General features: G+C 56.0%; 4 protein-coding genes across 4 annotated transcripts in view; 3 read left to right on the plus strand and 1 right to left on the minus strand.

The window, feature by feature from the left end:
• Positions 1–274: 274 nt before the first annotated feature.
• P152DRAFT_391565 (uncharacterized protein) lies at positions 275–3,631 on the plus strand (the record flags this gene model as incomplete). The annotated part of the gene is made up of 1 exon (XM_033676101.1): positions 275–3,631. A coding segment is annotated over one exon (3,357 nt), but the record flags the coding sequence as incomplete, so codon positions are not given.
• Positions 3,632–5,646: 2,015 nt separating this feature from the next.
• Positions 5,647–7,250, plus strand: P152DRAFT_392363 (Indoleamine 2,3-dioxygenase; the record flags this gene model as incomplete). The annotated part of the gene is made up of 3 exons (XM_033676144.1): positions 5,647–5,937; positions 5,988–6,838; positions 6,950–7,250. The coding sequence occupies 3 exons, from the start codon at positions 5,647–5,649 to the stop codon at positions 7,248–7,250; spliced, it is 1,443 nt and encodes a 480-aa protein (XP_033536459.1).
• Positions 7,251–7,614: 364 nt separating this feature from the next.
• P152DRAFT_505813 (uncharacterized protein) lies at positions 7,615–9,566 on the minus strand (the record flags this gene model as incomplete). Its single annotated transcript, XM_033682453.1, has 3 exons — positions 9,136–9,566; positions 8,933–9,067; positions 7,615–8,875 (listed from the first exon to the last, which is right to left on the minus strand). Exons 1-3 carry the CDS (start codon positions 9,363–9,365, stop codon positions 7,615–7,617), a joined length of 1,626 nt encoding a protein of 541 aa, XP_033536460.1. The 5' UTR covers positions 9,366–9,566.
• A 466-nt stretch (positions 9,567–10,032) lies between these two features.
• P152DRAFT_447127 (uncharacterized protein) overlaps positions 10,033–10,666 on the plus strand; it is a gene marked incomplete at both ends in the record, with an annotated part of 1,142 nt that continues 508 nt past the window's right edge. Inside the window, one exon of the mRNA XM_033677970.1 lies at positions 10,033–10,613. Coding sequence (XP_033536461.1) covers positions 10,033–10,613 — 581 coding nt within the window. The remainder of the gene's footprint in view (positions 10,614–10,666) is intronic.

Raw genomic sequence — 10,666 nt, forward strand, 5'->3', positions numbered from 1 at the left:
ATCCAAGCGTATTCAATCTGTTGGAGTTATCCATTGGATGACCGCTCGCCAGGCTTATAGTGCCAGGCGTTGGCAAGATTAAGAGAACCGTCTATGGCAGCCTCTACAGCAGCGAGTCGCACGGAGAGTGGGAGTGCCGACAATAATGCAGGCAGTAAGTCAGGACTCATACACTATCTAGTTGGGCGTCTTTATCCGTAGTTACCACCAGAGATATTCGATCCACTGACAAGGAGCTGCAGTATCGCCGAAGGAAGAGACAACTCTTAGCAATGCACCCAACTTTCCTCCGCCAAAGACCGACAAACCTCGACCGCACGTATGTACCACTTGCGGACGATCGTTTGCACGGCTGGAACATCTGAAACGACACGAGCGATCACATACCAAAGAGAAGCCGTTCGAATGTCCGCAGTGTTCCCGGTGTTTCGCCCGTCGAGATCTCCTCTTGCGGCACCAACAGAAGCTCCACCAGCAGGGTGCTGCCTCCTCTCGACCGAGAAATGGACGTCGAGAAAGCACGAGTGGGATGCCTCCGACGGGTCTGCAACGGGGCCGGAAAGGTTCGACTGCGAGTACTGCGGGAGGTCCGAACGGAACTGGATCCGGACCTATGCGTCCACGAGCAAACACCATCAGCCATATTGATGCAAGTGCATTGAACAGCCTATTAGCGAATTCTGGCGTCCCTGGACGGCCTGGTGCATATCCGAACGGGATGGCCCAGAACCCCATGATGTTTAACCTGGCGAATATGAATGGGTTCGGCGTGCGGGGTATGCCCAACGGATTTGGCCAGCACTCGGATCAAAACGCCCTCCCCAAGCTCGACACGCAGCTAAATATGAATATTGGCGGCGGGCTGCGCACTGCGCCTATCCAGAACATGGGGGACGGGTTTCACATGGATAAGATGTTTGGGTCGGCGTCGACAATTAACCCTGCGCAACTTCATTTCAGCGGTGGGCTCGGCTCCTCCACCGGAACCTTCCCCACGTTTCCGCTAAATGGAACCGCCGGCTTCGAAGAAGAAGATAACTTCGACTGGTCCGCCGCCGGTTTGGAAAATGGTGCGATGAACGGTGACGGTGGTCTGGACGGTTCTTCTCCTTCGGCTTTGAGCACCGCCAGCCAAAGCGGGTTCAGCGAGGTAATGCTCGACGGTTCCAACAGCAACCTTCAGAACACCTGGCCGCACGTAACCATGGGCGCTCCCGATGTGGCACAGGGAGCATTTTCTTTGGATACGATCGGACAGGCGATTTTCCCGGAATTGATACCACCGAACGCGACGCTTTCCTCCAAAGACTTTGACCAGAACGCCGAGAACTTCAATCTCTTTCCCCGACCAACGAACGGCAATGCCATGAGCCCGAACTCGAGCGGCACTGCGGTGCCAGGCCATTTCTTCCAGCCGCATATGACGTTTAACCATGACACCAACAGTATGTCGTCCCCTTCGGTCAACGGCAGTGGGCGACCCAGCTCTATCTCCTCCGTCTCCACCGACTCGATCACCGATGCGACGCGACAAGCGCTGTTGATCAGCTTGTCACAAACTCCTGGGTTTGGGCATACGAATCGCAAGTTCTCGCAGACTCCAGTGGGATCTCCGATCTCATCAGGTTACACACCTCGAAGCGAAGCGCCATCGGTCGAGCTCCCGAGCACGGCAGACCTCCAGCGCTACGTCGCCTCGTATATCTATTACTTTCATCCTCACATGCCATTTTTGCATATTCCAACCTTGACTTTTAATTCTCCAGCGTTTACCACCCATCTCGGCCAGGGCGTTTCCATGGTTGGTGGTGGCGGCTGCTTAATCCTCGCCATGGCCGCAATCGGAGCCCTTTACGAATTCGAGCACGACGTGGGCGAAAGGCTGTTTGAATACTCGAAGAAGATGATCAGCATATACCTCGAAGAACGACGACGATCCGGAATGACGTCGGGGAGCAATGCCGGTGCGGGCATGATGGGCGCCAACGCATCGAATCAAAAAACCCCGCTCTGGCTTGTTCAGGCCATGTTGTTGAATTTGATCTACGGCCATAATTGCGGAAACAAGATATCCACCGATATTGCGACCACACATTGCGCTGCTCTAGTGAGCCTGGCCAAAGCGGCCGAGCTCGACAAACCGGACTCCGACGTGGAGATCGATGCACGACTATACAACGCACGAACCGGATCGATGGACCGAGACATGGATCTGGGCGAGGACGGCCTTTCGCCCACATCGTACGGTCCCAGGATGTCCGTGGAAAATACCGAGGAGATGAACGCCCTGCAGGCGCAATGGTACCGCTGGAAAATTAACGAGGAGCGGAAGAGAACGCTGTTCTGCATCTTCGTCCTGTCCAGTATCTTGGTGACCGCATACAACCACCTGCCCCGGATCCTTAACTCCGAAATCCACCTCCGATTACCATGCGAAGAAACACTTTGGGGCGCCGAGAGCGCACAGGCGTGGCTGGCGAGCGGTGGTCCTACTGCCGAACAGAATATCCCGAGTTTCGCCGACTCTCTTTCTTTTCTACTCACTGCTTCTCAGCGGGATAGTCACCACCACAACCTACACAATCCCTTCCACAGTGCCTTTGGCTCTTCAATGCCGCTCGACAACCTCCCTGAGAGTGATTTGAAGCCCAGCTCGTTCGGCTGCTATGTGCTGATCAACGCACTGCATGTCTACATCTGGGAGACTCGTCAACGACACAATAGCCGCCAATGGAAAACGAGCGAGACCGAGCAAATGCTGGCCCAAATCGAACCAGCCCTGAGAGCCTGGCAAGCCGCATGGAGATCCAATACCCACCATAGCCTCGAACGACCGAACCCCTACGGCCCGATGCCCGCCAACAGCATCCCGCTGCTCGACCTCGCATACGTCCGCCTCTTCGTCAACCTCGGCCGCTCGAAAGAAGCGTTCTGGGCCCGCGACTTCGACGCCATGTGCGAAGAGCTCGGCCGCGGCATTGAGATCATCCAACATGCCGACAACTCTCGCGACGGTTCTGAAGGGCCGTTAGACGGCGCCCAATCCGCCCGTGCTCGCTCTGCTTCTGCGGATGTCGACATGAACGATCTGGCCCCCGGAAGCGATCCGTCCATGCCCACTCACCACCAGTCCAAGCGCGAGCGCCATCTCCGCAAAGCAGCCTTCTACGCCGCCGACTCCCTGCAGATGGCTGACAAGCTCGGCGTGACGTTCGCGGAATTCACGTCACGTGAACTGCCGATCGCGAGCGCCATGTGCACGTTTGACTGCGCCCAAGTTCTCGCCGAATGGCTCGCCACGGTGCAAGAGCGGGTGGGCCGGTTCCTCGGCGTGCTTGGCCGCGATGATATCGATTACTCTCAAGTACCGGCAATTTTATTGCTCGAGGACGAGGATTGTAAGCTGCTGGAAAAGGTCGCGGAAATCCTGCATCATGCGGACTATAAAATCGCGGTGGACATTGGCGCCGCGGCGCCAGGAAACCCCAATATCAACATGGCGGCATTTTCTGGGCCGTTCAAAGATTTCGACATGCGCAAGATGGGTTACGCGAGCAAGCTACTGTTGACAACGGCCTACATGATGGAGAAGGCCGCGGTTTGGCCGAGTATGTGCCCCTGTCCGGTTTAAACCCCCAACCCCCCCAAGCAGCGCTAACTGGGCCATAGTCACGAAAGTCATGTCTCACGCTCTACAGCTGCACGCACGGTACCTTGACAATCGGGCACAGACATCATTGGCGCACCCCGTTGGAACCCCAGGAATGACTGATCAATCGGCACAATTGCTCTCCTGATGCGGCAAAGAACGCTTCAGCATTTCCAGCGATCGAATCACCCGGCCCCCGCGGCCCTCATGAGATTCCGAAATATTCTTCGTTCCCTGACATCGATCTTCAAAAATCCGTTGAATCCAGGCTACCTTTATATCTTTTCCGGCGCCTGGTCAGGGGGATTCCAATGGGAGTTTTGTTACACATTGTTTGTTCCACCCTTGTGGATGTTATCTAGCCGCATAAATGGCTACACACCTGTCGCTACAGGCACGCTCTGGATCCCGACAACCTTTTTCGGTTTATTCTGTTCGAAGGCAGATTCCAGGATCATGCCGGTTCGGTGTTTCGCGGTCGTTTCATGAAATGACTTGGGGTTGGCGCTCATTCTGCCGATGTCTCATCGAGGTTCTGAGCGCGTCAAACTCTCGGGTGCACGAAGGGATGGAGCTTGCGGAATTCGAGCACATTGTGTGTTCTGAGACGAGATGAATGATCAACGAAAGGGGTCTTGTTAGGTAGTAGGCTGGTGTTTTCTGCGGAGCGGCTCGGTTGAGGAGGATGCAGTTCCATGTTCACGCTGGCTCCCAGTGCGAGACGAAAAGCGATTGACTGCCTTCGGGATTTATATGATGATATGGGTCTTGAGATGACTGGTACATAGGAATTACGACCGGAATGGGACATGGAGGTCAAATATGAAATCTTTGAATTGGTGTATATGCGGTCACCTTGTCCCCAACTTCAATTTCTCATTCTTCACTAAACGCATCATTTTCAAAAGTTTAATCGGCGTCGACCAATATTGGCCAGCCTTACTCCGTACTATGCACGATGCAGCCCCGCCTCTGGGGAAGTTGGCGCTGGTGGGATGATGTACAGGCGATTGGATAGGGGCTGCATCCGAGCCAATCCTCGGCTCTCCCATGTTAATTTCTCGTGGAATACACCTCACCACTCCAAAAGTTCAACCTCGCTTGTCTTGGAACATGATTCTACAAGCCACCTCCACGGTGTATTCTATCCTTGTATATGCCAGCTATTGATTCTGGTATGAGATCAATACTTCGCTAGACAGGGTGTCTATCCACTGTTCCGTGGCTTGTCCGAGCCACGGTTATTTAGAGTCAAAATCCATCCGAAGCCCGTGGGGTTCTTCAGAGTCACTTCTCCATGTCAGACGTTGATCAGAACAACCAACTTCTCAGGATTGTTAATCAACTCCTCCCACGCTTCGGCTTGAGTCGGGATGGCTCCCAGAATGTGGAGGCGGAGTCAAAGTACCATGAAGAAAGTATCTTAAGCTATCCATGCCCTCATCGGACTAGAAACGGGTCGCCGCAGGGCGAGGCTTTCCGGACGCAACCGTCGGGCATTTTCCTTGCTTGCCGGTAGCCATTAGGTATTACGGAGGATTCAGGAATCCTCTCAAGATTCATTATTGTTGGTTTAAACATTCAAACTTTGCTGGTCGGTCGGGTCGTCAATATCCCGTCCGCTGATGGTTCTGGAACCTGAACCCTCCTGACTCCATCCCATATTTGCCTCCACTCCCCCACATATCAGTAATCTGGTCCCATCTGATACTCAGCCTCTCAACGGATTTCCTTATCTTTCTAAGCCTCAAGTCCTCATATTATGCTCTAAATTTCTCTCTAAAGTGCCAATTGGCGACTAAAGAGCCTCCAGACCTTCCTCATATAGACCTCATCTGATCACGGAAAATTTCTCCAGTTGCCGAAGTCGGCTAGCACGCGACATCCGCGGGGTACCTCGCGAGGCCATCTATTCACCTCATGATCTCACGACTTTATTGAGTGAAAGCCCCTATACCCTCCCATCAGTTGGGCGTTGAGCCTTTGGGTTTGCCGTCATGCAACCATCGATCCCTCGCCTCCGAAACTATGACGTATCCCCCATCAATGGCTTTCTCCCCACAGAGCCCCCCCTTGAGGTTCTCCCCAACGCGTACTATGCACCATGGGAGAACCTGATCAGGAACTTACAAGCCCTCATCCTGACGAGGAGGTTGCGAGGTATGGTGGATAAACTGCCCGTACTCTCGACGGAGCATTTACAGACGGAGGAAGAGTGGAGACGGGCATATTCGGTCCTTGCAATCTTGACGCATGCATATGTATGGGGAGGAGATCGTCCACTTGATGTATGTTAGCAGCAGTGGGGAACATCGGTCTAGCACTAACATTACTTTAGGTCGTCCCGCCTGGCATTTCCATTCCTTTTCTTGCGACGTGCAACCATCTCGAACTCCCTTCCGTCGCGACGTACGCCGCGGTGGTGCTCTGGAACTGGCGGGCACTCTTCCCCACCGAGCCAGTCGACAATCTGGAGAACATCACAACGCTTGCCACGTTCACGGGGTCGATCGACGAATCATGGTTCTATCTCGTTTCCGTCGCCATTGAGGCTCGTGGGGCTCCTATCATTCCCATGATGCTCCAAGCCATCACTGCTGCTCGGCAGAATGACGCTTTCACCGTGACCGAATGCCTCCGGGGCTTCGCAGAGCGGCTCGACGAACTCGCGACACTGCTCGTCCGGATGTACGAGAATTGCGATCCGCACGTCTTCTACCACCGCATCCGACCATATCTTGCCGGTGGCAAAAATATGGCCGAGGCTGGACTTCCCAATGGCGTCATGTTTGACGACGGCACCGGGCACTCGGAGTACGTGCAGTTCTCCGGCGGCAGCAACGCCCAAAGCTCCATCATCCAATTCTTCGACATCGTTCTGGGCGTGGAACACCGCCCCACAGGTGACTCGAAGCAGCCGTCCGACCCCGCGCTGACCGGCCCATCCAACAACTTCATCCAGGACATGCGGACGTACATGCCGGGGCCCCACCGACGCTTCCTCGAGCACGTCGAGAAAGTCGCCAACATCCGCCCCTTCGTCACCGCGCGCCGCAACAACCGCGCCCTCGTCGTCGCCTACGACGCCTGCCTGGCCATGCTGCGCGCCTTTCGCGACAAGCACATCCAGATGGTGAGCCGCTACATCATCGTCAAGTCCCGCGAATCGCGCTCGCACAGCCGCTCGATGTCGCCGCAGCACCACCAGCTGCCCACGCGACTCAACCTGGCCAGCGCCAGCCACTTCGAGGACCCCAAGGCCCTGAAAGAGGAGCGCGACCGAGAGCAGCCACCGGGCAGCGCCGTGCTCACGACGGGCACCCCGACGTCCATCCCAGCGAGCGAGTCGACCCGCCCGGGGCGGCGCAAGCTACGCGGCACGGGGGGCACGGCGCTGATTCCGTTTCTGAAGCAGGCGAGGGATGAGACGGGGGAGCCGGCGATCGATGCGTGGGCGAATCGGTTGCTGAATAATGGACCGGGGCAGGAGGGGACGCGGCTGCGGAAAGTGGAGGAGGATTCGAGTGGGGAGATGGAGGTGGTGGGGTTGGCGGGTACGTGGAGCGTTGATGACAGTGAGGGGGGGATATGTCATTGGTAAGGGAGAGGGGTTCATGGGAGGAATTTTTGTGCATATGGGGGAAATTGTCTTTCATGTTGGTTAGAGACGAAGCGCAGCATGGAGGAAAAAGTCTATGATACGTTATGATACACTCAGCTTAATCTTTTTTGGATAGCTAGCATCCAATAGATTCGGTAAGCATGATTAAATGAAGAATTATTTTTGTGAATTAGGATGGCAGAGCGGTAGACAGGTGCTTGAGGACACTGTCGACATACATCCTGGCGGGCAAGTAAGGAGCATTGCACGCAAGTTTGCAAAGGTCGGTTTCGTATTACAGGGTCGAGGCCTGAGGAACAATAGTAGATACGCCGCGATACAATAGATCTTGTCCATTGAATCATTATAGCTTACTCGCCGGCCTCGTATCCTTCTCCACCACCACCCTCCGCTTCACCGTCCTCACCCACCTCCTCCGCCTCCACTCCCCCCTCCTCCCCATCCCATTCCCCTCCTCCCAACTAACCACCTTCCCCTTCCCCTTCCCCTTCCCCCTATCCTTCGTGCCCCACTCACCCTCCTCCCTCTCGCCCCCCACCTCCTCATCATACAGAATATCCCACACCCACCGCTCCCCCTCCACCTCCACCTCCACCCCCGTCACGCACCGCTCCTCCACCCACTCCCGACTCCCCAAATCCAACACCCACTTCTTTCCCCCCCACTCCCACCCCTCCGGCGCCTGCACGTCCTCGAAGAACCGCGTTCCCCGCGGCCGCTCCCCTGCGATCCGCGCCGGCGCCAGCGGCGTGTGCGGGCTCGCGCTGAATATGTACGGCTCGAACGGCGCGTTGTCGTAGCTCGCGAGGTGGGTGGGCGTCGGGACGCCGCCACTGCTGTCCACTGTGGTCGAGAGGGAGTGGATCACGTCGCGACGTTGGAGCTCGAAGACCTCGACTTCGCGCTGCTCAGGGGCTTCGGCGAGGACAATGTCGGCAGCGGCGTGGGCGGTGAAGAAGTCGAAGGGGCGGGTGTCGGGGTCGGGGTCGGGGTCAGTGAGCTTGGCGACGTTGGATTTGGTGGCGGAGGTGAGATCGGAGACGGCGGGGTGGTGGGAGAAGGCGAGGAGGAAGCGACGGAGGGATTTGTTGCCGGAGCAGGTGGCGGACCAGCCGATGAGGAGGGCGAGGGTGCGCCAGGGGAGGATGTGGGCGATGAGGCAGAGGGCGGCGGCGGTGAACATGAGGAGGAGGAAGAGTTCGGAGGAGAGGGATTCGTTAGAGAAGTTGGTGAGCGGGGCGAAGGTGGCGAGGACGAGGTCGTGCATGCGGGAGAAGTCTTCCATGCAGTTCTGCAGGTCACCCATGTTGCGGAAGAAGTCTTTGGAGAGTTCCGGGGCAGGACGGATGCGTCGCGGGGGTGCTAATGGAGGGCCGGCGAGGGGATAGAGGTCGGTTTCGAGCATGGCGGGGGGAGGGGGGTGGCGGGCGAGGAAGGCGGGAATCATGATAAAGAAGAGACAGAGGGCGAGAGGGAGGACGGGGAGGAGATAGGGGTTAATGCAGATGAAAGTATAGATGGCTAAGAAGGAAAGGGTATGGGTGGGTTTCCTCCAGGTGAAGAGGCGGATCATACGGTTTTGGAAAACGAATGCAACTCCGATACTGTTGACAATGTCAGGTCCGAATCATAACTGATATAGGATCTCATCGGAAGCATACCGAGCATTGAATCGACGGAAATTGTTGGACATCAAGGGGAGGCTGAAGCCAGGCCTCTCGACGTATTTCCTTTCCCGACGATCCCCAGGCAGGTCCTGTTGCTGATCCTCGGTCGGAATCATATGTTGAAGGAGTCTTATCATATTTCAGTTTCTCCCTTCCAGCGAAAGCCATGTCTGAACGACGGCAAGAATTTTGCTTACGTGGTGAACAGTCGGTCCTGTAACCCTCCCGATGCCGCGGATCTTTTCGCCTGGAAATTATCCAGCCTCTCCCGAATTCTCTCTCTCGAGATGGCATCCTTCAGTGATTCCCTTTTGCTCTTTTGTTTATCAGGCGCTTTGCCCTCTGGGAAGCCATCAAGGCTGTCAATATGGATGACGGGGATGGGTTCATCACGGTTGACGAAGTAGTCAGGGTTCGCATCATCCATATTGGGATTATCTCATTATTGTCGGGGTTCTGGAGTGGTCTAGCTATCAATGGGATTCTATGCCGATGTTCTCATGCGGGAGGTTCATGCAATATGGAGCGATGGGTTGATGTGGTGATCTACGGGACGTCGGGCGAAGAGTCAGCCGCCACTCGCAGCAGAGATATTCGATGTCATTGGAAGATGCAAGATAGAATAATGCAGGGTCAAATAGTTAGTAACCTGTTAGAAGGAACTTGGCCAAGCTAATGTGACAGTGATCAGTGAGGAGAACCTCCCACGTGAATCTATTGGGCGACATGGTAACTCTCTTGATGATTGACTCTGGAATGTCGCTGTCACTGTTGTAGCTTGATCCTCTTCCTCTTCTTCTGCTGAATGCTGCTTCACTTCCTCTCCCCCTCTTTCCACCCTTCTTCCTATTCCTCTCTCCCCTCCCTCTAGAAGGTATGTTGTTTGCCACTCGACCGAATTGCCCTCTCAACCACCTGCAACAAGCATAATATCGCCTGTGGTATCACCTGAAATGCAGATGCCCGCCGGCAGCTGAACCGATTGACCAAAACGGGACCGACATGACTTCACCGACCAAATCATATACCGGGTCCTAGACCGGTCATAGAGTCATCGAAATCCCTTCCCCCTTCACTTTCACCTTCGCCGCACCATGGCCACTTCAAACCACCCCGACGCTCCTTTCGTGATCCCAACTCCTCGCTCCCCTTCGTTCGTCTCCCGCGTTCGCATCATGGACGAACAAGTTTCCTCGACCACCCCCGACCCGCCGACGGTGACGATGGCGACCCTTAATCTCTCCTCTCCCGCCGAGAAAACGGATGGCGATATACAAACAACCCCCATCCGCGCCGTCACGGACCCGACCCCAACGCTGCTTCCATCCTTCCAATCTCGCTCTCCTCGAGCGCGTTCTCCGTACTCCAGGAGTCATCTACGATCTCACTCGACCAACTCATCATCGCTGAGTGCACCTCCGATGGCGCGAGCACATTCCAACCCGATCCCGCTCGACAGCCACTCCATGACGCTGTCTCCGTCCTTCCGCTCGTCGAGCCCTCTCCGATCTCCTGGGCGGGTTCGCAGCCCCTTCCGCCCTGGTCCTCCCATCGAAGAATCCAGCGGTATCGCCTACTCGATCCCCATTTCCAGCGAGACCATCAACGAAGACGCTGAACTCGACCTCACCCCACGGCACCACTCCACCGACATCCGCGTCATCCCCACCGCCTCGTCCCCCACCGCCAGCAATTCCGCCTACAACATCCCCCTCCCCCGCCGCCGCC

Source organism: Eremomyces bilateralis (assembly GCF_010015585.1).
Source record: "Eremomyces bilateralis CBS 781.70 unplaced genomic scaffold P152scaffold_4, whole genome shotgun sequence".
In the NCBI taxonomy this organism is placed as follows: Eukaryota; Fungi; Ascomycota; class Dothideomycetes; order Eremomycetales; family Eremomycetaceae; genus Eremomyces; species Eremomyces bilateralis.